Source organism: Thermobia domestica, chromosome 9, assembly GCF_964235325.1.
Source record: "Thermobia domestica chromosome 9, izTheDome1.hap1.1, whole genome shotgun sequence".
In the NCBI taxonomy this organism is placed as follows: Eukaryota; Metazoa; Arthropoda; class Insecta; order Zygentoma; family Lepismatidae; genus Thermobia; species Thermobia domestica.
Window position 1 is genome coordinate 42,786,738 of NC_137462.1, and position 27,994 is coordinate 42,814,731.

Consider the following 27,994-nt stretch of genomic DNA (forward strand, 5'->3'; position numbering starts at 1 on the left):
GGGGGGCTATGACGCAAACTGCGTCATTGAAATATTTGGGGGGTTAAAAATCTATATAAATATGCTTGAGGGTGTGTAAAAAGTAATCGAAAAGATTTTTTTCCATGGAAGAACACCTATGGATAGACAATTGAGGGGGGTGCGTCATGTATATAAGGGGGGTGGGCACCACTGCATTCATACCAAAACAGCTCTACACAAAATTTTTAACGAAAAAGTGTAGAATTTGCTCTCATCATTGATATTTTGAATAACACGGAACACTGTTCATATTTGCTCAAAAACGGGACAATCTTTGAAAAAGGGTATGCCCTGGCTAAAGAGGGACATCTGGTCACCTTATACATATTCCTTTGGTCTTGCTAACAACAATTTTCAGCGATTACACATAATTCTGCGGCAAATATTGATTCCGCTGTAAGTGGAAGAAAAATAATGCCGTGTCGGTCGGTGATGACAGAAATGGCTTTCCATAATATCGCACGGATGAGCTGGCAACGGGCCGAGCGGAGAAACTGGTTTATCAGCAACTGAAAGCAAATAAAAGTCTTCATACGTGATAACGGAGAAGTACTTTTATTGCTTCTGTTCTCGCACGAAGGAATTTTGTTACTGCGTCAACAATGACTACATTGAAAGCGGCTGAAATTCCGGTGGAAAAGAAACCACTATTTTGTCCACCCTTGGAGGAAATAGCAGGAGGTAATTGTTACGTTGGTTTGTTAAAGTGTAGTCTTAAGAACATACTTTGTGTTTTTATCGCTTGTTCATTAATTTTTAAAATAAAAAATACATATTTCTCGTTCTATGTAGACTCTATGCCTTAAATTTTAACAGTAGTACCAGAACGAATTGTCAGGAGGAGTGGACCTGGACAGTGAAATGTGATTGGAAATGGGAGCCGAAGTAGAAACAATCCTATAAGATTGCGTACTCTCCTGTTTTTTTTTTTTTTTTTTTGGGGGGGGGGAGATATTTCCATTCATGAAATATTGACTTCTCTTAGCAGGAAATACAGTCTTACTGCCTTGAAAGTGTTTCTTAAAAGAGGAGTTGGATTAATGGATGCAGATTTACTTTAGAAAGGCTGAATATAACTACAGCGGGTGAAGATACAGCATTAAAACTACAGTACATAGAACACAAACCAAATTCTGTTAAATGCCCACTAAAAAGCACGAACATTGTGTAATCGCGTTAGGGCAGGAGCGCAGCGCGGGACCGGCGTAGCAGAGCGTCCTTGGGAGCAGGCGCGTAAGCTACGGTCGGTATAATCATAAATGAAAATGGTGGAAGAATACTACATATGGTATAAAACACATGCTTTACGAGTGGGAGAGCTTTGCGCACTTCATCATGTCTTCCTTATGGAATATTACAAGGTAAAGAGCACACTTTGTATTTTGTATTTGTACCTTTTCGTATAGGTCAAGTTTAGGCACGTCGCTCAAAGTAATTGTTGAAAAATTATAAATTCCTTCATTAATTTCCATTTTATTGTCATCCAAAAGGTTTATGTTGGGACCATGACAATGCACCATTTAGTACAGATTATTTTTAAGATAATCACCAGAAGTAATTGTTAAAAATTATAATTCTTTCACGACTTGCGTATAAACACACTATCCAGATATATAATATGAAAACCAGTTCAAAAACTAATCAACCTGTGCTAGGTGACGCTAAATAGGACGAATGATATCTAACCGGGTTCAAGTAGGGCGAAGCTGGTAGGTCCCCGCTTAGAGTGCGGTGCGTCCGCGATATTGCGTATGCGCGTAAGCAAACTTAGTGAAAACATATGGTTCCTCGCAACGATACGAGTTCCTATAGCACTTCTAATGGTTTAACGGTTTCACACTAGTAACGTTACAGTTGTAAACATAAAATACAGCTTTTGTACACTTTCATATGCACTCACTAATTTTTGTACAGGTTTACTTTTGGCACACCTCTCGAAGTAATTGTTGAAAAATTAAAATTGTTTCACGAATTTATTTCTTATTGTTCTCCAAAAGATTTGTGCTGGGCGATATGACATTACCTCGTTTAGTATAGATAAAATTCAAGGGGCAATCGCAAGTAAGTTTTGGATCGGATGTATGGCATAAAAAATACAGTTAAAAACAAACCAACGTGTGCTAGGTAGCCAATAAAAAACACAAATGCTCTAACCGAATCAGATCAGGGCGAAGCTCGGGTGTGCGTCCGAAGGGAGCAGGCGCTTCAGCGATGGTGCGTATATGCGTAATTGAGGATAGTCAAAACGAGTGGTTTTGGTCAATGTTCCGTAAAGGGGGTCCAGTGTCTTTGACACCACTTCTTTCTATTGATTTTCGTTTGATTACATAATATAACGTTATATTAGGTTAGGTTAGCTTAGGTCAAGTTAGGTTAACTTAGCTTAAGGGGGTCCAGTGTAGTTTTGGACACCCTTAACTGAACATGGACCGTGTTTTGGCAATGATACGAGTTTCAGTAGAACTTGTCATGTTTTCACACTTGTAACAGTCCACTTGTAAATATAAAATACCGCTTCAGTATACGATCCAGAAATACACTACCGGTAGACAATCGTATTTAATACAATCATCTTTCATATTTATTTTATCCGTAGTAAAGGACTTGAAAATATAAAAAGGTTTTCAATATATAAAATGAGATTGAATATTTCAATTACTTCCTTTACTGTTGCCGTTCTCAAAGTAGTATCTTCTACTTAAAGGTAAGTGCGAGTCTTGTAACTCATCTTATTAAATTTCATCTTCTTTTTCCTTGTGTACGCAGTTTATATTTTAGTTTATGGGAAAAACGCTGTATAATTGCAAATTCATGAGAAGTTCACTACTTTCATATAAATTAAAATATATAAATTAGGTACACAAGGAAAAGAGGATAAAATTTAAGAAGAGTTGCACTACACTGTAAATAGATGATGCTACCTTGAGGACGGCCACAGTTAAGGAAGTGGTTGAAATATATAGACAAGCCAATGTTCACAGAAACACAAGTTACGAAGCTGCATTTTATTTATGTAGGTTTATTGTGACTAAAGTAACTAAACTGATGCATTCTTATAATTATTAACTTAAACTCAGGAATGCATGTAATCATTTATTTAGTGCCAAAATTTTGAATGAGCATGCCTCTAAAAGTAGCAGCCTTCTGTTAAAGTTATACCGAAATTGTGTTTTGAAATATTAAGAAATATTGAAACTATATTATGGGCTATAGTTCTAGGATATACATAATAGCGGGTCATGCATATTCTTCGATACATTAGGATCATCTTATAACTAAGAACTGCTTATGTTCTTTTCATCCAAAATCAGGTCACATACATCTAAAATCAGGTCACTTTCTCGCATTATCGCAATACAATACCATAGATACATTCTGCTTTTCTTCTGTACACTTTAATCCGATTTTATTTAGCATTCTAGTCCATTGTTTTAACTTTTCATTTATTTATTTATTTCATTCTTGACTGAACACAGAGTACAGTATTATCTGCATAGAGTATGCAGAATGACACTTCATCTCATTCGTGTTCTATTACAATATTTAAATAAAAGAGTTGAATCTTGGTTGAACTCTACTTTTACTTTCAAAATCATGTGGCCCCCCAACATTTCTTTAAGCATGGACTCTGTATACTTCGTGCGGACCATTCTTTCTTCCATACTGTTTGCCGTGATGACTCTTATCGAAGGCGTTTTCAGGTTTCTGAAATAAACAGATGGAGTTTTCTGCGAATATCTCGTTTTTCACTTCAATTTAAAGGTAGAATCTATTGTCCTTTAGATGACATTATTCTATCGTGATCTTATTCTTGAGCCATCCTTCTACTTTTTTCTTTCTTTTTCTTTTTTTCTTTTTTCTTTTTTTTTTCAATACGCTGGTGACATGGAAAATTAGTTTTATATTTTGTAGTTCCTTTAATCTTGTGCGTCTCCTTTTCTTCCTAATTTTCTTCTCTGTATATACGATACATTCTTCATCAAGTCTTATAGTGTCTTCACCAATGGCCGTCCATGTTTTCACTGTAATTCCATTCTTTTCTAGTGGCTTTATTATTTCTAATTTCGCTTCAAAATTTTTGAAACCACTAATTTGGAGTTACTCCGAATCATTCCTTCATTCGACTTTCAGTCTTCAGTGTACTTTCTTCTATTTTTCTGAGTACAGTAAGTTTCCAAAGCGATCCCTTCTTCTATCATGAATTTTTCTTCCTTTCGCAGTGAATCTCCACTTGTTCTCTTAGGTTTTTCTTTCCCACTTGGGTGGTGTCGCTTGTTGTCTTGCGATATTGTAAATTTGTTTAACTACATCTTTCGTTTCCAAATCTTTTTACATATTCATGTGTGCATTTGCCATTTTGTTGAACTACTAAAGATCCAGTTACTGTTTGTTCCATTACACCAACTAGAATTAATGTGTGAATGATGTTATGTGGATACAGAAGGTGAGAGATCGTTCCTTAAACCTTTCTGTCGTGTTTGCTGAATACACGAAAGAAACTTATAATTTTGTTTTCACCCTATGTCACTGGTTGGTTGAGTAATTCTTTGCATTTTTTTCTGATTTGTCAGGTCAGCTGGGGTACTTTTAAGTTCAATGTATATAGTATCGCTGCTGTATCTCTGGCTGTGACAGCTATGCGAGAAAGAAAGCGAGGGTTCATACTACATTGACCCCAGCCCCCCATAAGGCCCAATGAGTGACCGAACTGTCACCGTGCTGGCATGGAAACCAGACGTTCTTGCCGCTCTGTATTCTTCCTTTTGTTTGTGCATAGTACAGTGAAAATTGCTTTGAGGTCGTGTTTGGTTATTGCAGCTTTTTTTTCCTTTTCTTTATGTGTGTTTGGCTGTGCTGTTAAGAAGTGTTGTTATTATTTGGTAACAAGGGCTAGTTCTTCAGAACCGAAGCCAAAGAAAATAGTGTATAAAGGACAAATTGGCAACATTGTTTTGTCCACATGCAGAACTGTCAGAGCCAGAGATGTAACGACCGTACTATAATATTTTTAAATTGTCTATTATTATAGCCCAGCTAATGACTTGATCGCTAAAGAGTAGGATTTAGGAGTGCCCACAGACGGATTTTAAGGCGCAGGTTGCTTCCATGAGAATATTTGGGAAGGAGGGACATAAAAGTGGTATAATCAAACTGGAAAATGGCATATTTCGGAGGGAAGAAACATTTGGGAAGCAGAATGGTAAATTTTGGGAGCAAAATATATAGAAATGTGGGGAAGAATGGTAAATTTCGGTTGATTGCATCCAAGCCCTTGGGGAAGAAAGTCACCTCCTGATAAGGTCTTTAGCTAGAAGCATCAGAAGAAGCCATTACATAATGAAAACCGAGAAAGTAATAGCTAGAAATTATATATTCTCAATCAGATGTTATAAATTAATGTCAGTAAAATATGTCAGTTTGTAATAAGAGTTGTAATTAACCACTTCGGGTATCGGGCCGCGGTGGCTCAGAGGTAGAGCGTTCACCTCTGATGCGTGGGGTCCTTGGTTCGATCCCAGCTCGCGCCAAGTGAACTTTGTGGTGAACAAACACCATGTGCATGGGTTTTCTCGGGGTTCTCCCATTTCCTCCCACTTTCTTATCATCACCCTCTCCTTTATCCTAGCCGGCATAACTGTGGGACCTTAAACTTAAAAGATTTCATTTCACTTCGGGTATCAACTCGTGCGGTCATGCTATATATACACACAAAACCCAAGGAGCTACCGTTCCAGAAATATATTAGTTTTATTAGGTGATATGTGTTCGGCATTTTTGCTTTTACATCCGTATTTATGGCTTACTAATTTACTTCTTAATTCAAAGTTCTCTCTCAAAGTGCTAAAATCGAGCTCGGGGTTAAGTGGCAGTATTTAGTATGGGAGACCCAGTTTCGATTCCCGGAACCCGTTTCTCAAAGCTTCTAAGTTTATAGGTATCCTTTTTACAAGTTGTAAAATGTTATGAAACAGAGACACCAAAACATTTATTTGGAAGTATATAGGTTGATTCATTTACATTCAACCGAATTTGAATGTGGTTCTACCACCAGCTGTGTTCGATCTGCAGCGTACCACTACTGACTATTGCCCAGCATAAAATTTCCATTGCAGAAAACAAGGTTGCAGCTGAACCGTAGATAGTGCAGTCCACTCCTCTTTACGGGCCGATGACGGTCCGATCTCGGCGATGGGACAGACGCCGTTTGAGGAATCCGAAAGCACAATAGTCCATTGGGCTGGCATCTGGACTCTTGGCAGGGATGTTAGAAAAGGGGATTGCCGAAATATCAGGTCCCTGTTCCATACAGCAATATAATTCCAGCGATGTTTTCAACGTGTTTGACTGGATGCCTCATTGTCTTGGTGTAGTTCAACCTACTTCACGTCTTGTCCATACGGTACTGGGATTTCATGCGGGTACATTTAAGTTACATAAGTTTGGTAGTATGCAGCATTGATTTTGACGTTTCGCTCCACCTTTCACAGATGCAGTGTGCCTTTATACAGGAAATCAATCACAATCATGAACTCTTTCAAGAAGAGATTCTAGCTGCTCACGTCATTGTGGTGGGTCCAGGAGTCTGTGCCGTATATTTCCGTATAATACGATTCACAATGACACGAGTTACACGAAAATTACGCACTTGACATATTTGTGTGACGCGCTACGCCATTAACTCCACTCAAAATCTGTTCAGTTTGGGTGGCATCAAACTAAGCTCAACCACACTGGACTGCTACGTGACTAACGAGATACGGTTGCTTGCCTCGTGGCAATCTCACGGCGATGGGTTGCACATGCAATCTTCTGCGCGGTATCGTTGCACATTGACTTCGACTCAATATAATTGAATCAACCTTTGTATTTTTGCTGTTAGCTGCAAAGTTCGTTATTCACAGTAGTGATTTTATGATAATATTGTCGAAAATATGAATTCTAACTCTTGTTCAACTATAGATTTGCATTTCATTTGACAGTAAAGAAAAGGATTTTTCTAATCAATCAAGTCAGCAACCACTTATATTAAGGGCAAATGTGCTAACCACCCGCAAATGTCAACCGCTGTATAAGATCAACTTCATTACACTTTTTGCGGACGTAATAGTGTAAAATTCCCAAATGAATAACAATAATTACAAATATGAGTGCACCAATTCCTTAAAATAAAAATTTTAAAAACTAAATGGTGAAGAAACACGCAGTTTTATGGAAACAATGACATGTTCTTTCTGCTACTCAAATATTAAGCACGAATTAACGAATTTGACACTTGGTAGAACCTCAGTGTATTACCTACAGGACATAGCCACATAGGCGTGGATTTAAGAAAATAATCAATATTTGAGGTTTAGATTTATCAGAGCATTAATATCCTTTAAGTTGTTGATTTTTTCATTCAATACACATGAGCTAAAGAAAATTGAGCATTCGTAAAATAGTTCATCTACACCACAAATCATTAAACTGGATCAAAATGTTACTATATTTAAAGCAGAAGTGTGTGTATATTATTATTATTATTATTATTAAATGGTGTATTTTATTCTGTTGATGATTTTCTTAATGAAAAGTACAAGTAATAGTTCTGAGATACAACTGTTACAATTAATATTTTGTTCTACTTGATCCCATTTATGTAGTATTATAGTACATTTGTGTATTGTAGTCAATCAACTATCTCTAATCATGACGAATACTAATCACGTTAATGCTTGCTTACATATTATACCGTACATATATATGAAGGTGCAATTTGCACACATATTTGATACGCAATAAATAAATAAATACAAAATTAATTTAAATTCATTTACTGTATGTTTTTGTGGTAACTGTGTATTTTTCTCTCTCTTTCAGTTTTAAATAAAGGACTAAAGAAAAATTTCTCAGAAGTAGAAGTTCAGGTCGTTGATTGCCCGGATTTAACAAAACCGCCTTTCACATTAGCTTGTTCTGGTAAGTTTGTTTCAAATTTAAATACACTAGTGGTAAATTCAAACGATTACATTCTGTTGCGAGAAAAATTGATGGAACGTAGTTTTTAGATCTTGTTTCCATGCTTTTTAATCACTTATTTAAGTTTATATATATATATCTTGGTAAATTATATTTATTTTATCCTACTGTATAATTTCTTTAAGAGAGAAAAACGGATATCTTCAGATATACGAGAAAGATTTTTTCAGCTTCCGTTAAGCCACAAGAGAAGAAGCACGTGAGATGACTAAAGGGGAATGAAGTAAATTTTTCATTGGACATCACTCACCATCCACACAAAAAGACAGATTCTGTTGTTCGTCATTGTGGATTAGCGAGTGTGAAAACATACCCAGTGGAATTAAAGTGCTTGCTAAGTATGTACTACGTGATGCAGTTCGATTTCTCTAAGCGGCTGCTGAGTTTCCTGAAATTCCAAGATCAGGTAGCTCAGAAATCCTCACCAACGCCTTTCACGAACCACGTGATTCACACGTTTGTCACGCATTTTGTGCTGCCACAAAGCTGCAACATTACCTACTCTCTTGTACGTTGGTAAGTTCCTCTTTAAACTCCCCAGCACTCGTGCACACAGTCATCACATATAGAGTTCCCTTCTTTAAACTATCTGCAGCAGTCGTGCACAGCCATCATTTAAAAATTCCCACAATAAACCTTACTCATGCGACAATTAATTGCATCTGTCTTATGCCCTTCCGTCTAGAGGAAAGGAATTACATTACGTAGTACACACTTGGCGGGCGCATTGATTGCACTTGATGTTTTCACGTTCCCTACTCCACAGTTGAACGACAAAATCTGTCTTCTAGTGTGGGAGATGGGCGATGTCCAATGAACAATTTGTCTTATGGTCGTTTCATCGTCTCCTCTGGTTTCGTAACAGAGAAAGGAAAAAATATCCTTCTTAAAATGCAGTAAAATATCGTATATGTATTTTTAGTGGTTTTATCTTGCTAGAGTCCTTTTTTGTATGAAGTTGATTTTAATGTCATGATCAAAAGTATTTGCTAACGCACTATCCGCACTAGAATAACACTTTTCGTGAGATCAATGAAGTCAAGCAGTGGCGGATGTGGTCAGTGGAAAGATTGGTGACCGTTCGTACTCGTCATATGTCGCTGTTATTGTGACATCCACCTAACATCGTGAGGAGCTACCTGAAAGAAAGAAGTAGTGAACTCCGGTTTAGAAAGCAAGCATAACGGCGACGGGAGTCGTTGTGCTGAACACACATCACGCCAAAGACATGAACGCCACAAGCTGGTTGGTGACTCTAACCACCCCTCCCCCCATTCCTAAGGACTGCTCAGTTTTGTTTTAAATCATAAATATTTGCTTCCTAACTTTCATCAGATATTCGTAATTTTTACCTGTGAAAACATTTACTAGAAATAATAATTTTGTTAAGAGCATTTACTGCTTGAAGGGAAGCTCATTACTTTTCTGAAATATTAAACCTCTTTTACTGAACTTTCTTATAATTTTTGGTCAATTTCAGGTCTTAACGGTGGTAATAGGTTGGTTGAAATTGGTGGAGTTCCTTATCTTCTACCACTTGTAAAGAAAGAGAAGCTCTACAATTTAAAAGATGTGGCCACACTCGCAGAACTACCAGGCGCTTTTATTATTGGAGCAGGGGCTGGACCTTGGCCATACGCAGGAGTCAATTGCGAGGTAAAATTTTATTCGAAAAATTTGTCCCAATAAAACTATATCATTTTATTTGGGATGTGGTTTCTATTTCTAAATGACGTAGTCCTGTTTTCCTTTATAAGTGAAATAGTTTGTTGAAGTTTTTTCGGTCTTTTCTTTTTTTCATGTTGTATAGAGCAAATGAGGCAGCAAACACATTTTCTTTTCTGTGCTGAGCGGGACGCTATACTCTTAATTAACCAAAGGCCTCCACACCAGAATATTTTATATGCGTATTAAGCTAGTCGTTAAGATCTACCGGTATGCAAGTTCGGCTTAGATCAGATGATTTTCATCGATCACGTATGATATATACTGTTATTGTGATTTTTTAAAAAGTCAAATGAAGGAAGATAAACCAAAAACCTATGCAACCAGAAGTTGAAATCAGCTTCGTTTTTGAGTTATGGGTTTCGGAATATATGAGAAAATGAACTTTGAGATTACATAACACAAAAACTTTCAGCAGTGTAATATACAGGGTGTCTCAAAAGACCCCTGACATAGGGTAACTCTATTATTATCAGTGTTAGAACAGAATGTAAGAGGGGAAACCGTCTTCAAATGTTTCCAATCTAAAGTTAAGCAATTTTTTAAATCGGACGAGCCGCTTGGGCTGTACACTCTTTATGCGCCCAATGTTAAATGAAAATGCAACGTTCCCATTAATAGAAGGGCCGGGGGAGGGGAGGAGCGGGGCGGGAGGTGGATACATTTTGTAAGAGTATGGTGAATGGGGGCTGGCCGTCGACATATTAGTGTAAAAGACAGTAACTTCATTTATTTATGTTGTGAATTCAGGTAAATGGCAACGTTGCATTTTCACTTAACATTGAGCGCATAAAGAGTGTACAGCCCAAACGGCTCGTCCGATGTATATAAAAAAAAATATCCTTCACTTTAGATTGAAAACATCATATTGGGAAACAGTATTCCCTCTTACATTTTGTTGTAACTCTGATAATAACTGAATTACCCTATGTCAGGGGACTTTTGAGACACCCTATGTGTATATATAAAATCATAGAGAACCATTCAATAATAATAAATTTAAGCCATAAGGATAGGGTTTATGACATTTGGACGCGGCCGTTTGGGCGCAAAACCTTTTATCCAAATAGGTTTTACCTGTCTACATATGTTATAATGTATTTCGAGCCCAAATATTTAAGCACTGGAAATTTCGAAAAACTTCCGCAAATAATTTTGCAAAACTAAAAATAACATCCTGAACACAGCGAAGTTTTTGCATATCATGCACAACTTGTCTCTACCAGTTGAAAAGAAATGGGAAGAAACCTTAGCAAACTATTGACTGTCCGGTCTCCGTACTATGCGGCTTAATTTTAAAAGAGTATTTACTTTTAATAAAATAAGTCATATGTAATAATGTAATTTGTAAATAAAAAAAACGCATGGTTTTTGTTAATGTTTAGTTATTTTAAAGATGTGACTATATATTCATACTGCACTGTGTACTTGATTTTTTGAGTCAGACATTATTAAATTTACCTTAAAATGTGTACAATACTGTCCATATTTTCATTTTCTATAATAAATTATACCAATATAATAATTATCAAGAGGTCAGAAGAAACGAATAAGAGCTGTTTTTGGATTAAAAATGGTATTTTTAATGATATGGGTGATTCAGTAAGTATTTATTGAATACTTTTTTATTATTTGATCTGCCCATTAAGTCGAATAGTTGATACTCTATTGTATTAATAAAAAGTTATTTCAGATTTCATAAAAACAGGTATTAGCTATACAGTGAAATAGGGAGAATAGGCCAAATAAAACTGTAGGCAGTCTGTGACACCCCTGAACAAATTTTTGTCCTTTATAATATATCTAACGTAAAAGAACGATACGATTGGGCGGCAAAATAAGAAAAGCATTATTTCCAATAAGGATATGGAATCTGTACGACAGTATGACAGAATTCTCATTGAACAGTTAAGAACGTACAACCACGCCGAAGCAGCTCATCGTGGACTGCTTTGCGCGCAAACGTCTCGCGCCCAAACGTCCTGCTCCATGAGGATACTGCAGAAGGTGTTCTCATAGGAGGTAGAGAATCTGGAATTACCTCTCAAGCAAAGATACATCAGTATAAAAAATTCCTCTCGCAGCATTCTTAACGTTTCGTGTTATATATTATTGACTTCTTCAAGTGTGTTTTCTTCTAAAATTTTTCCACGCCGCATCCTGAAAGCTAGAAAGTTTTGCGCTGTGTGGTTTCGAAATTCATTTTCTTACATATTGCAAAGCCCATAACTCGGGAACAAAGTCGACTTCGATTTTCTTTCATATATGGAGTTCTTGTTTTGTAACAGGAAATGTGAAAACACTGAACACAATGGCTGATCCGTCCATCTGAACGATTTGGACATAGGAAGCCATATAAAGACTACTGGATGCCATATGAAGACTAAAGTGGCTGAGTTTCTCTACGAGTATAAGAAAATACATATGTGAGTCTGGAATTATTTTGTGTGAGCGATGTTTACGCTATATGTGGGCAACAGGCAGTGGAACACTCACGGGTTGAGGTCAGACTAACCCAGAGTTGCGGAACTTAAACATATTCGAGAGAGACAGATCCGTTTCCATCTGACCACCTTGCAGACAACACCACCTGTTAAACCGGTTTGAGAAAGCAACAAAAGTGTACGCATACGTATATTAGTCTCTCAGCTGTTGTATAGCAAAGTGAGTCTTTCAGCTGTTGTATAGTAAAATGAGTCTCTCCGCTGCTGTATAGTAAAGTGAGTCTCTCAGCTGTTGTATAGTAAAGTGAGTCTCTCAGCTGTTGTATAGTAAAGTGAGTCTCTCAGCTGTTGTATAGTAAAGTAAGTCTCTTAGCTGTTGTATAGTAAAGTGAGTCTCTCAGCTGTTGTATAGCAAAGTGAGTCTCTCAGCTGTTGTATAGTAAAGTGAGTCTCTCAGCTGTTGTATAGTAAAGTGAGTCTCTCAGCTGTTGTATAGTAAAGTGAGTCTCTCAGCTGTTGTATAGTAAAGTGAGTCTCTCAGCTGTTGTATAGTAAAGTGAGTCTCTCAGCTGTTGTATAGTAAAGTAAATCTCTCAGCTGTTGTATAGTAAAGTAAGTCTCTTAGCTGTTGTATAGTCAAGTAAGTCTCTCAGCTGTTGTATAGCAAAGTGAGTCTCTCAGCTGTTGTATAGTAAAATGAGTCTCTCAGCTGCTGTATAGTAAAGTGAGTCTCTCAGCTGTTGTATAGTAAAGTAAATCTCTCAGCTGTTGTATAGTAAAGTAAGTCTCTTAGCTGTTGTATAGTCAAGTAAGTCTCTCAGCTGTTGTATAGCAAAGTGAGTCTCTCAGCTGTTGTATAGTAAAATGAGTCTCTCAGCTGCTGTATAGTAAAGTGAGTCTCTCAGCTGTTGTATAGTAAAATGAGTCTCTCAGCTGTTGTATAGTAAAGTGAGTCTCTCAGCTGTTGTATAGTAAAGTGAGTCTCTCAGCTGTTGTATAGTAAAATGAGTCTCTCAGCTGTTGTATAGTAAAGTAAGTCTCTCAGCTGTTGTATAGTAAAGTGAGTCTCTCAGCTGTTGTATAGTAAAGTAAGTCTCTCAGCTGTTGTATAGTAAAGTAAGTCTTTCAGCTGTTGTATAGTAAAGTGAGTCTCTCAGCTGTTGTATAGTAAAGTGAGTCTCTCAGCTGTTGTATAGTAAAGTGAGTCTCTCAGCTGTTGTATAGTAAAATGAGTCTCTCAGCTGTTGTATAGTAAAGTGAGTCTCTCAGCTGTTGTATAGTAAAGTGAGTCTCTCAGCTGTTGTATAGTAAAATGAGTCTCTCAGCTGTTGTATAGTAAAATGAGTCTCTCAGCTGTTGTATAGTAAAGTAAGTCTCTCAGCTGTTGTATAGTAAAGTGAGTCTCTCAGCTGTTGTATAGTAAAGTGAGTCTCTCAGCTGTTGTATAGTAAAGTGAGTCTCTCAGCTGTTGTATAGTAAAGTAAGTCTTTCAGCTGTTGTATAGTAAAGTGAGTCTCTCAGCTGTTGTATAGTAAAGTGAGTCTCTCAGCTGTTGTATAGTAAAGTGAGTCTCTCAGCTGTTGTATAGTAAAGTGAGTCTCTCAGCTGTTGTATAGTAAAATGAGTCTCTCAGCTGTTGTATAGTAAAGTGAGTCTCTCAGCCGTTGTATAGTAAAGTGAGTCTCTCAGCTGTTGTATAGTAAAATGAGTCTCTCAGCTGTTGTATAGTAAAATGAGTCTCTCAGCTGTTGTATAGTAAAGTAAGTCTCTCAGCTGTTGTATAGTAAAGTGAGTCTCTCAGCTGTTGTATAGTAAAGTGAGTCTCTCAGCTGTTGTATAGTAAAATGAGTCTCTCAGCTGTTGTATAGTAAAGTAAGTCTCTCAGCTGTTGTATAGTAAAGTGAGTCTCTCAGCTGTTGTATAGTAAAGTGAGTCTCTCAGCTGTTGTATAGTAAAGTGAGTCTCTCAGCTGTTGTATAGTAAAGTAAGTCTCTCAGCTGTTGTATAGTAAAGTGAGTCTCTCAGCTGTTGTATAGTAAAGTGAGTCTCTCAGCTGTTGTATAGTAAAGTGAGTCTCTCAGCTGTTGTATAGTAAAATGAGTCTTTCAGCTGTTGTATAGTAAAGTAAGTCTCTCGGCTGTTGTATAGCAAAGTGAGTCTCTCTCAGCTGGTGTATAGTAAAGTGAATCTCTCAGCTGTTGTATAGTAAAGTGAGAATGTAGTGGGCAAAATACCGCCAAAAAAATCGCATTTGGCAAGAGTACGTCATGGCTCTTTCCCATTCAAACTTCAGGATTTCCCAGGTAGTAGAACAATATTGGAGCAATGGCTTTGTGATAGAACGAGCCGCTGTTAGTGTTATAATTGAATGTTATGAATAGCACCGTCCTCCACAACTTACATTACAAACGAAATCACATCCAAAGAGAAGGTCAGTGAAAACTCATGTACCTGTGCTTAAGAAAATCCGTTATATAGCGGCCTATGAGAATGCATTACCACACCGTTTTATGGTCAAATGAATACATGCGGCCCAGTCCACAGTGAATCGTGCACTAAAACAAAATCAAGGCTGCAAACTGTCCCCAACACATGTGTACGTGTATTAACACCACGACATATTGAAGAGCGGAAGAGTAAGAGCAGAAGATTTTACGAGCGCCAGCTAGCTGGTGTGTGATGGAAATTTGTTGTGATAATGGATGAAGCATGGATCTACACCTTGCTGGAAAAGTTCGGGCCATCACCTACAAAGGTGTTTTGAAAAAGATCGCTGTAATATTGTGCATAAGTTACTAGAAACTCTCGAAAGATTTCGTTTGTTACTGGTCTTTGCTACTCGAAGGTTGAAAAGAATGTTAAAATCAATGCAGCTTATTACCAAGAACGTCTTATCTCCAGTTTACACAGACGAAATATTAGTATTACATGAAAATGACACTCACTTGTGTAGAACTGAGCCAGGTTTCAATCAAAAGGCTTCAAGTCATATGACCAAAACATTGTTGGACCTTTACTGACATGTGACAGTATAAACTGGTATCCGTGCTATTCCGTTTTAGGATATTCCCATTTAGAGTCCAGATGCTTGTCCCTTGGATTGCTCTATCCTTGGACTTCACGCTTCATCACTTAAAGAGTTCGCACGGTAAATGGTCTTTGGAAAGTCTTCAAACACGAGTGGAATAATATACCGTGGTATAGATACAGCGAAGTCTGCTTCAGTGGAAACTGCGGTGTCGTGCAGTGGTTCATACATGCGGTCATAACATCGAGTATGATTGATGGAGGCGGACTGGAATATCTTAGGTAAACAACAACTTCAATTTGCTCGGATGGAAAAGGATCGGCTTTTGTATTCTTTTCCAAAAAGGAAACTACTTTCATAAATTTGACAAAAAAGGCACTTGTAAGTGTCAAATGTAATTTGCTATGTAGGGAAATGAGTAAATGAAACTATTATTCTCAAAATGTTCGTTGTGCGGTAGTTGTATGTTATATGTTATTTTATTTAAAAAAAATGTTTATTTATGTATCTAAAAAGTAAATCAGCTAGAGATAGTGATTAAGATAATACGTACCAAAAGTCTACATTTATTTAAGATGTTTTTTCTTTTGATCTATTTTTAGCTCATGGCAAATCTTGAAGTTGAGGGAGACAAAGTGAATAATCAGACCAGAATAGCAAAAGTTAACACTAAAGATGGTAGCTGTATTTTAGAAACACTTCCAAATACTGAAACAAGAAGTGCATTACTGGCCAATTTGTATTGCAGTCAAGGAAAGCCTGGCAAGGTACACTATACGTTCACAAGTTATTTACTATGTGTTGATTTTGTTGTTATAATTTTCTTCCATATTTTTCAAGTATTTTATAAGAGCTTCAATGAGGATATCTGTATATGCATGTTTCCGCATTGTACTATTTTGTAGTTCGGGCTTTCGTTTATTTAATGAAAGAAAACATACAACTGTATTCTTCCATATGACTGTATTATCGTTATTTCTTGCTTTATTCGATTTCAGGTTCTTCAGGTTAAATCCAAGAAGCGTATCGGAAGTGACGATTTTGCAGCTAGCATAAGAAAAACTCTTCAGGAACATTACAAGGATAAACCTGTTGGTATGTTCTTTGATTTACTGTTTCAAATATATTAAAATTTCCAGAAACTATCAAGAGATTACCATATGAGTGCGCTTGATGGACAGAATATATATGTGAAGTCTTTTATCAATTATCGTTTACAACTCTTTCATTTTCCTGTTCTTGAATAATGTGCTTCTGTGTGGTCATTAGCATGTTCCACTAATTTCAGCAGAGTTAATTGGTTCTAGATCGCTTACTGGTTATTGTTTTTTACTTGCTAGTAAAGATCTAAAAACTTTAGAATTTTCGCCAAAGTTCAACATGTTTTATACTTGATAGATATTGTTATCAATCTGCCCATTCACTTGGTTTTACCTTGATTCACTAAATGTTTCACTTTCAATTGGGTATCAACTTCACAACTTTTCTTCCAATTTCTTCACCTCTGTATCTGCTGGGATTACTTGATGAATAGACACCTCACAATTTTTCTATGTTGCTACTTCTTCGTCTCGGTATCTGATGAATTATTTAGTGAATGGACTCTTCATATTTTTTTTTCCTACTTCTTCACCTTCGTATCTGATAAACTACTTAACGAATGACCACTTCACATTTTTTTTTTCCCTCACCCCTGTATCTGATAATCTACTTAGCGAATTGATACTTTACAACTTTTCTTTCTATTTCTTCACCTTCATAACTGATGAACTCTTAATGAATAAACATTTCACAACTTTTCTTCTTACTTTTTTCACCTTTTTTTCATTACTTAGCGACTTAGAAGCTTTTCTTTTGTTCTTAGTTCCTCACCTCTCTATCTGATCAACTACTTAATGATAAAGCGCTTGTAATTTACTTCTGTAGTGTTACGTGATAAGCTTTTATACTTTGTACCTCTTTCTCTCGCTCTATACTATGAAGGCTAGAATGCTTGATAGCACAGGGAGAGTAAAAAATTAGGGAGAAAAGAAAAAAACTAAAGATAAGAGACAGAGCTGAAAAGTGTCCAGATGGGCGCCATGTTGAAATACGTGTAATATTATAGTGTGCTTGGGAAATGAAGATCTGCTATTTGCTTGGAAATAAAGGATACACAAATTGCCAGACGTGGCTGGTAGGAAGGAAGGGGGAATGGGTGGGTTGTTAAGAGGAACACATGAAGAATTTGTGGATACTATAATGGATGTCTGTGAGAAACATTATTAGGTCTATTTGGTTTCGTTGACGAACGAAGATTGCGGGTAAAGGAAAGAAAATCGGTATGGCATTCTGTTGATTGATTGGACATAAGAAAGAGAAGCTAGTCCGTAGGATAAGAGTTTCTGTCCGTTGGAGGTGAGGGGGGATAAAAAGAGGTTGAGAACTGGTCGAAGTTGTTTTGTTGTTAAAGTGAATGCGTAGGATTATTGCGAATCTCCGGTTGGATTTTGTGTTATTTCGAGTTGATTTGATTTGATTTGGAGTTTAACGTCTCTTTCAGCAGCGAGGCTAGATGAGACGGGACCTACTGATTAACATGGAATTCGAAACACATGAGCTCCCGCCGGGAATCGAACCCGCGTCTCCCATGCCAAAGGCGAGTACGCTAGCCGCTTAGCCACGAAAGAACTCTTGTGTTATTTTGAGTCGAGTTCGAGGACAAAGATGGTGAAACAAAGCCGAAAGAGTTTCAGGCGCTTTTTCACTAGCGGTGTGCGGAGGCGAGAGACTTCCGACCATGAACTTCGTAAATTAACAACAGGGATGATGGGAGGGTAGGGAGTTTCCAGGAGGGATTGGATTTCGCTAGAAAGAGATTTAGCATGAATATGTGGGTTTGCAGATTTAATGCTATAAGCTTGAACAGCATTGGATCGGCAAAAAGGACAGATGGCAGGACAAATCTTGAAAGAAAAACCGCAAGTGGGGTCGTTGAGTTAATCCTCTCGAAGTCAACCTAAGACTTAAAATAAGATTGTAAAAAGTGAACATGGGAAAAAAAGTGTAGCTAAATTTAAGAATATTTGAATAGAAACGGTGAAGTCGAATTCATGTTGTAGCTGTACCTGTATTTAAGGTTAGTGCAAAGGAAGATTGCATGTATTTAATGAGCAAACAATATAATAATAAGAAGAAGACAATAAATAAATAAAAATAAAAATTTAAGTAGCGAACAAAAATTAAGACAATAATAAAGTAGAAATGAGAACAGAAGATCCAGGATCCAGGAAAGTAACGGATCCAGCTGAAAAATGGGAACAAAACATGAAGATCAGTGAAAATAAGGGAAAACAGAAACAAAAAGAAGGACAAAGTAGTAGGTTTTGTTTATATACACAGGGATAGTACGTGATGAACTACGCTGTGACACGTTGAAATTCATTACAAAATTTTCAAGTCTAGATCCACTCCATCCATAAGAAAAGCATCTATTTTCTGTCAATAGACAATACCATTTGTATAATTTTTATTGATATAAAAGTCTTAACCCAAATACAGCAATGTGCCTTCTTAATCTGATAATAAATTGAAATAGTGTAATCCGAAGGGTATATTTATTTTTTTACGCAACTTGTGAATATAATTAAACAAAAAGTTTTTTTTTTTTTTTTTGTTAAATATTTTTTGTTGCATGGATGAGCAAGGACGGTGAGGGAATTATCGGAAATAATAAAACTCCACGCATAAAGAACGGTTAAAAGTTTTTTTGTTTCATTTTTATTAGCTAAACCAAGTTGTAAAATTTATAAGTAGTTGTTGTTTATTTGTGTTCGGCTGTAGTTTCCATTTTTAGTTTGTATTATATATTTTGACCTTTTATTGGTCTTCGAGTTTAAAATGACAATTGTGCATTTGAATGCTAAGTGTTGGTAAATATTTGTTCTACTTTTCAACAGGACTTGGAGGGACTTTCCTAGTCCAGAAAGGCAAAGCAAAGCTTCACATAATGCCTGCATTCTCTGAGGTCCCTCTTAATTCAGAAGATGATTTGAATAACTGGCTTAAATTTTATAATATGTCAGCTCCATTGATTGTAGTGGGAACGTTGGTATCTGCAGATCCTGTAAGTATTGTTGTATCCTGGCACCTTTACCTGCCTTTGTGTGTATCATTTTATTCTCGTTTTTCTTTCATTTTGTTTTTTACTTTCTTTCTCTTTTCTCTGTACTTTATTTGTAAATAAAGTCAACTAATGTTAACAACTTGTGTGGCCCAGTGTTATACTATGAGTACAAAGCTATATAATACCAAACGGAGGCTTGTCACATATGTTAATCTTACTAGGTTAGATGAAAACTTCGCTATTATATCTCGCTATGTACGGGCAACCATAAATATTTGTAATGATGAGTTGTTTCAGTCAAGTAAAACAAATTGTAATACTACGTTCGACAATGGCGTGACCTTAAAGATGAAGTTCAAAGATATGCGTCTATTAATTAACCAGGTAACTGAAACCTGCCAAGATAGGGTAAAACGAGGTCTCTTTGACTGTGTGGGTACAATTAGTAAAACATTGTTTGGTATAATGGATGCTAGCGATGCGGCGTGGTACACTCAGCAGATAAATAAATTAGAGCAACAACAAAATGATTTTATCAAATTAAGTAAAGAACAAGTGATGATTGTGAAGAATACCTTATTAACATTAAATGGAACAATTTCTACTATTTAAGAAAATGAAAATAACTTAAAACAGGGTGTCTATTGGTCACGAAAGTCACGAAATCAGAAAACGGTCATGAAAGTCAAGAAAAAGTCACGAAATTTAGCTTTTGGGTCACGATTTTTTAAACTGTGAAAATGTAAGTACAGATTGGAAAATTTTGTTCTATAAAACGTCAAAATTCACCAGCAATGTTTATGGTTGACTTTAGACGCTATCAAATTGCAAGCAAACCACGCTTCTATCGCATGGATGAAAATTCGGTCTAATTCGCACCCAAATTCGCTCTTCAGTGTGTTATGAAATTTTATGATTTAGTAAAGAAAAGGTCATGAAAAAGTCACGAAATTTCATTTTTACAGGAATTTTACACCCTGTAAAAGAAAGTTTAGATAAACTAACTATCGAAATTAATAAAAGGACCAAACAAATTTCTCAAAACTTAATTACCTTAGAAATAAGGATCACTTGTAATGAGCACATTGAAAAAATTGACCATCTTCTAAACGATCTGCTACAAGATTTCTAACTAATACTGCAAGCAACCATAAACGCTCAAAAGTTAATCCTTCAACCCCGTATAATAACTCATGCAGAGATATTCCGCCTATTTAAAGCGAGTGCCACTAGTCTACCTATTAGACTAACTTTACCTTTTCGAACTAATTTGGTATATGGATACTTGCTCCTTAAGGTCATGTCTTCAGATGTTTTCATTCATGATAATATAGTGGGTTATGTAATGAGTTTACCTTTAACCGAACACTTACAATACGATATATATCACATTGTATCTTTACCTATTAGAATACAAAATACCACCAATAAACATATTTATGGAGAACCCACTAAGGAATTTTTGTTACTTGGTAACACCCAGCAGTAAGTAGTATGTCAAGCTAAGTGAAGTAGAATTCTCGAGGTGTACAATATTGTAAACAAACCAATATGTATGTAAATAAAATTTTCTAATTATGTCAACTCATTTACATGAAGAATGTGAGGTAAAATTAGTACAGTATACTAGAATACAGTATTACCTGAAAATTGTAACCGAAGAATTGTTCACCTCAAACAAACATTGTGGACACAATTAGACATAAACTAATGGTTGTTTGTTAGTCCCGATAAAGAGAAAATAACAATTTTGTGTATGAAGGACCTTATATTATTATTACTAATCTAAGCTAGTATTAGAACCAAATTATAAGTGTTATGCAAAAAAGATAATTATCCAAGCGCATATCATTTATGAATCCAATACTACATCTAAAGATTTAATACCAAAACTGAATCTCACCTATGATTATTGTGACGTTCACGGGCAGGCAATAAGTTTGGACGAGATACAATTAAGCATGCGATTAACAACTTTAATAATTTACGATATATTTCTCATAAGATTGATGATATTGAACAAGCTATAAATGAACAGGAATGGATACTTGAATATTCCTCTAAAATGTCTAAAATATCAATTTTTGCTTATACCTAGGTAGGTATCTATTATAGTGCTTATTATTATATGTTGTTGTAAATACCGCAAATATTACAAGCTGCATACTAGATGAAATAAGGATGATAGTTGTTATAAAGCATTGTGTTGTTTTAAACCAAGCATAATAAATAAAATTCAAACCGATCCACATAAGGCAACAGTAACCCCTATTGCATTCTCAAACCTAAGTAAGAGCGAATCAGAATTATTAGAATTAAGAGAAGCTGGTGACACAAACAAGCCCTCCAACGGGAACGATGTCTAGGCTATCAAATAGAAAGGCGGAGAACAAAGAGTCGCTGATCCAGTCCAGCTCAGCCATCCCTTAAGTCAGTCTCAATCAATATGCTTTTGCTGTATAAAATAAAGTATGATGTATGTATTATATACAGGTGTATGTGTATTTAATAATTATGTAACATTAATAAAAAAAGGTTTATGTAACGTGTGGCATATAATAAAAATTAGTTAATATAACACTTTTTTTCTTAAGGGGAGAGGTGTCGTATCTTGGCACCATTATCTACCTTTGTGCGTATCATTTTACTCTTGTTTTTCTTTCATTTTGTTGTTTTCTTTCTTCTCTGTTTAGTGTTATGTACTTTATATGTAAATAAGGTCAACTAATGTCAATAACTGTCGTAGCACAAGCATCGGAGATTATAATAAACTTATTAATTGATAAGGAAATGTTACATCATAGAGCATTAAACGGATTATTCAGTAGCCACGACACTAGAGATGTATGTATAATTAAGACTAACGACCTATGCATGCAGGGTGCGAATTAGACGATTTTTCCAGGGGGGAATAAAGGAGAAAAAACACTCCGTTTAAACCAACTTTATGTAATCGTGTCAACCCTGCTGACAACAACGATAAAACTTAACATACTTGATTTAGGTTTGGGGGAAAAGTATAGCAGTATTATATAATTTTTATCCTAACCTACAACAGCAGCAGATCTCACTAACATTTCTTTTTCAAAAAAACTAACCTAACCTTCCCTTCTGCTAGCTTCTACACAAGTATTTGATTAACCTATTTAACCAATCTCCTTCTGCTGTTACATGTACACAATATGGCAGGTAAAATAAAAAGAAAGGTCCTGTACAGAGTATTCATATATATTCAAACTACCATATGGCATATAACATAGATACATGTTAACGTGCTGAAAATAAATTCTTTCCTCACCCTTGCTTCACAATCCTCAGTACAGGTTCACGTCTAATTAAGATGAACAGTTCCTTGGTGAAAGAATCTTAATCTTTCCTCCTCATTTCCTACAGCACTTACACTACGTATAAGTACATGTATAACATTTGGTCATTGAAGCATAATGAAACACAATCCTTATGAAATAGTTCCCCAGTAAAACAATTTTGTTCTCTCTCCTTCATTCGCAGTACACCTTTTACGTGCTCTCGGATTAGCAAGACCACTATGACGTCCTTTTTTTAACCACAGTTTAGCATATTTTCTGGATTTACATTTAACACCTTGAATTGAAGAATTTGAATAATGTAAGAAATATAGCTGAGGGTAGGAGGGGAAAATAGGATCCTCTTTGGCAATTTTTTCTGCCTTCCAACCAGGGGTAAAAGCTTTCTAGAGGGAGATTTTCCCCACCATCCCTGGCCGTAATTCGCACCCTGGATGCATGTAAAGATAATTGTGAAGTATTTGGAGAAAAGAGGTGCAATGTCCTAAAATCTCTTTTTAAAAGTTTTATCGTAGAAATATGGTAATTAAATGGTATTGTAATCATGTGATGTACGAATGCCAGGCTCTGACAAGAGGCTTACGTCAATGATACCCAAAATAGGAGAGTGCAAAACCTCCACAAGGAACCATCTTGATCATTCTCGAGCTCGTCAGCTCCGCATTTTTACTCCTTAAGAAGAGGTCCGGTCTGTCACCTGCGGTTGTGTCAAGTTGGACTTGGTCTGTTAACCAAGATATCATTCGACGTTTACCTCTCAGTGAAACTTCACTATCTGAACTGTATATATTCTTCGACCAATAAATTCCGACTTCTATCAAATTTATACATATGTTTCCATTACTTTGGGATATTGTTGTACTCCGTCCGGGAGTCGAATTAGCAATCACCAGCCGACGCCAGAAGAAGAGAAGCAGCCCAAACTACTCGGGGCGCTACAGTATATATTACATAATGTTTATACTAGATTAATAAGCACGTAATTTCAACAACGGAATTCGGATTTGGGGGATAATAAGTGAAATATGACTTACCCAAAAATAGTAAAAGCGTGAACCAAAAAGTGGTAAAAACATGCTCTTCACTAAAAATATACACCATGAGCAGGTTTGCTCAAACAATTCATCAGGTAGGAAGAGGACGAAATAGGGAAAAAAGGAAACAAAAAATCACAGAAAATGATTCATCAGAGAGGAAGAGGAGGAAAAGGAAATAAAGAATTAGAGAAAACTATTCATTAGGTAGGAAGAGGAGAAAATAGCGAAAAGGAAAATAAAAATTAGAGAAAACTATTCATCAGATTGAAAGAGGAGAAAATAGGTGGGAAATTAGAGAAAACGATTCATTAGATAGGAACAGGAGTAAATAGGGGGAAAAGAAAATGAGAGAAAACGATTCCTCAGATAACATGAAAAAGAAATAGAAAAGGAAATGAAAAATTAGAAAAAAGGATTCATCAGATATGGAGAAGAGGAAACAGAGAAAAGGAAAAGAAAAATTAGAGAAAACGATTCATCAGATACGAAGAGGGGAAAATAGGAAAAAAGAAAAAATTAGAGAAGAGAAAAAATTGTGAAGATTTTGGATTATACCGTGTGAACACTTTTCAGGTTTTTCCCTTGTATTTTTTTTTTTTTTCCTTGATCCCTACTTCTTGCCCTCCCTTTTTGATGATTGATTTTGCACAAGAATACATAGTGTACTACAAGGTTCATGGAAAGACTTGATTACAGAAGTTGGTTACACAAACGTCATTTGCGTTAAGCTTTGCGTATGTACTTTAACTTATTCCACTTGGATACTAGTTAATGAATACCTTGGTAGAAGAAGTCCTTAGACTAGGAAGCAAACCATTCCGTCACAGCAGCCAACTGATCTGCACCCGAGGCATAGTGGCGTCCTCTGAGGTGTTTCTTCATCTTACCGAAAATGTGAATATCACACGGATTCAAGTCAGAACAACAGAGATGAATACATTTATATTGAGCCGAACTCAGTGTGAAACTATGCCGCGCTTGCGCAATCTTTACCACGAGGAAGATTGCCACTAGGCAAGCAACAGTATCTCGTTAATCACGCAGTAGAGCAGTATGATCTATTGTAGTCTGATGCCGCCGAAACTGGATTCTGAGAGAAGTTCATTGTGGCTTTTTCCGACGCTAAGTTCAAGCGTCTTGCATCGTAGAAATGTGTCAGGTGCGTACTTTTTGTGCAGGTCGTCCCACTGTGAATCATTATACGGAAATATGCGGCACAGAATCCTGGATCCACTACACTGGCACGAACAGCTAGAAACCAGCCTCCCGTGAAGAGGACCTCGCCGCTATTTGCGTGTGGTTCGGCGTAAATAACCTCCGAAAAATTACTACACAGCGTCAAATAGTCAGCAAATGCTGCACATCGCAGGCGTCAATCAACCGCTCCATTCACAGGCATTTACGGTCACGGTCGTTTGCGAGAGCAGTGTGCACGCTCTGAAACTGTGTTACGTAGCTGAGCAAAAAAGAAATTGCAGGAGGCCGTATGAACGTCATCTCGAGGATGATCGGTGGAAGTTTGTTGTTACCCTGTATGAGGCGTGGATTTACCTCACAGACTGTGGTAAAGTTTGTGCCATTAGATACAGACCTGCTGACGTCAAGGACCGAAGCACATTCTTCTGCCAGTGCGCAGAGATTTTACAAAATAAGTTCATGATTGTGGCCGGCTTTTTGTACAGGAGCAAATTACATCTCCTGACTGAAATATACCAACATGAAATCCCAGTATTGTACGGACAAGACGTGAACCAGGTTGAACTGCACCAAAACAAGGCATCCAGCCACACGGTGAAAACATCGCTGGAATCCTATCGCCATATGGGAAACAAGAAACTGGAATTTCGGCAGTTTCCTTCTCTGACATCCCTGTCAAGAGTCCAGATATCAACCCAATAAACTGTTGTGCTTTCGGACTCCTCAAGCGGCGCCTGTCACTCGTTGAGTCCGCACCGTCTCTGGCCTGTGGAAAGCCTGTAAAGAGTAGTCTCCTGCAATGGAAACTCCAATGCCGAACAATACTCAGTAGGTGGGCTACAGACCAAATACAGCCGATGGCGGAAACTGAGAATTTCTTAGGTAAGTGGCATATTCAAATTGGACTCAATATAAATAAATCAACCTCTGTATAAGCAGAATGGTTACCACTTCCTAACTTTAAACGTAAAGAAAGCGTATCATACCCCACTATTCTTTCATGGTGACGATTGTTCAGTCACAGATCACCACGTTGCATCTGGAGCAGAAAGAGAAAATTATAAATGGCTTCTCGATACCTGGGAGACAATACACGTGTGGTGATGTCCCGCTGCTGCCATCTCAGACACTTATGAATATATATATAGCACACGAAGTAACTGTTTCACGTAACACGTATGTCGGAATATTTTGAAATGGGTATTTTCATTTCGTAGGTGCTTATAAATTAATAGAGTAGATTAAAATTATGTTTCAAACTAATTTGTTTAAATACATGTAAATACAACTTCTGTTTATAAAAAGAGGCAGTTGGTGAGTACTTCAAATTATATGTCCGTAGCCAAACTCCCATTATAAAAAATATTGCGTGAGTACCACAGGATTCTAAAACATGTATTTTTGTATAGCGCACATATTAGTTCCTAAATGCAATCTTGACCCGACTACGATAGGTCCCATAGTTGTGGAGCTATGGACCTTTAAAGTTCATGTTTTCGGCAGCCTATAATTCCGAAATGACAGATTTCTGCACCCACATTGGTCTATACTTTTTCTCTTATCTTGGTATCAGGAATCATCTCTCAAACGTTGTCGGTGTTTTAAAACACCCTGTATATATAACTCAGGCAGGATATGCCCTCACTCTTGCAGTCCGCCTTTGTTTTTAGGTTATATTTTGGCATTTTTTTAAGGACATAAATGCATGCATAGGTTTAAGGCCATAAAAATCCTAGCTGTTTTGATTACAATTAGAGACGAAATAAAATTGAATTGAATTCCAAGATTTTTTTTCTTTTTCCTGATAGGGTCTGGATCTTCGTGTACAGCATTTCCATTGTTTTAGCCATCATGGAGAGGGAGGACATTACCATATCGACACTGAACCGGAGAATGCAGACTACCTTGGATATTTTGCATTGGCAGAACATGTCTATCGATTCGACCGTCCCAAAGAAACTCACCAGATGGGACGAGACTAAATGTACAACATTACTTTAAAAAAAAAAGTACGATGGATGTTCATATTTCTAATAAAGTATTTAAAGAAAAAAGACTGAATTTTGTCTGAGTTGCCTGTCTGAAGATATATTGTGAGGCCAATACTTGCTTCTTTGCCTGTACAGCAGTTTCACTGAATAGCTACATCAACTGCTGATGGCCAAATTTTCTAATAAACGAGGTATCGATTTTCGAAAGAATGAATTCGAATAATATGCGGATATTATCTATCGAGATAATTTTAAATCGGCACTAGATTAAAGTAAAATCATAATAATAAAACAACCAAATGATACAACAATACTTCACGCATATTTACTGTATATGTATTTTCTTTCACATTTACGTAAGAAATCAGGTCGTATTAACTAAAGCAGTTTTCGCAGGTTAAATTAAGCGAGCACAATAATAGATAAGGTACATTTGTGAAGCAAAAACAGAGTTAAGAACAGAACACCTTTGTGCGTGGTTTCGTTGTGTTTGCTGTACTACATTCATCGTACTTTTGTAAAAGACTCAACTCGACTCATTGTAACTCTTGCTGGGTCTCGCCATTATATTTACTGCGAACTTTACGTGGGCTACTGCAACCTTCTCGCAAAAGAAAACGATTTCCCTGTTACTTCAGGCTTCAAATGATCCCTAGTTTTAATATCTTTATGCTTTTTTCATTTTTTCCCCTGGACAGTTTATTAAGATATAAATATATTAAAATTGTCATGTTCTTTCGTGAGTAAAACTTGGCAACATTTGGAATCGTCTGCTATACTCGATTAGAAGGAACAGCAAGAGGGAGAGTAAGTCGAGTATAAATCAAGTATAATTATTCCTACTCACTGTGCTCCTTGCTCAATTTTATATACGCTTTTTTCTTGCATTGTTGGGGGTTTGTGACGTTCATAGTATTTGAGTGAAATGAATACTATTAATTATAATAGATTGTTTATTTTTATGATGATTTATAAAAGATGGATACTTTTAAAAATGTTCCTTGAGAATGTACAGTATATTTGTTAGAGCATATTTTTGTAAATACTGGAGCTTTGATTATATATTGATTAATACGAATAAAAGTTTCTATGTATCATACC

At 36.5% G+C, this 27,994-nt stretch overlaps 1 protein-coding gene across 1 annotated transcript; it reads left to right on the forward strand.

The window, feature by feature from the left end:
* Positions 1 to 450: 450 nt before the first annotated feature.
* On the forward strand, positions 451 to 27,992 carry LOC145694608 (beta-keto L-gulonate decarboxylase-like). Its single transcript, XM_081770997.1, has 7 exons — positions 451 to 702; positions 7,882 to 7,980; positions 9,521 to 9,696; positions 15,840 to 16,004; positions 16,236 to 16,332; positions 19,176 to 19,342; positions 26,711 to 27,992. The coding sequence occupies exons 1-7, from the start codon at positions 624 to 626 to the stop codon at positions 26,882 to 26,884; spliced, it is 957 nt and encodes a 318-aa protein (XP_081627123.1). The 5' UTR covers positions 451 to 623; the 3' UTR covers positions 26,885 to 27,992.
* The last annotated feature ends 2 nt before the right edge of the window (positions 27,993 to 27,994 follow it).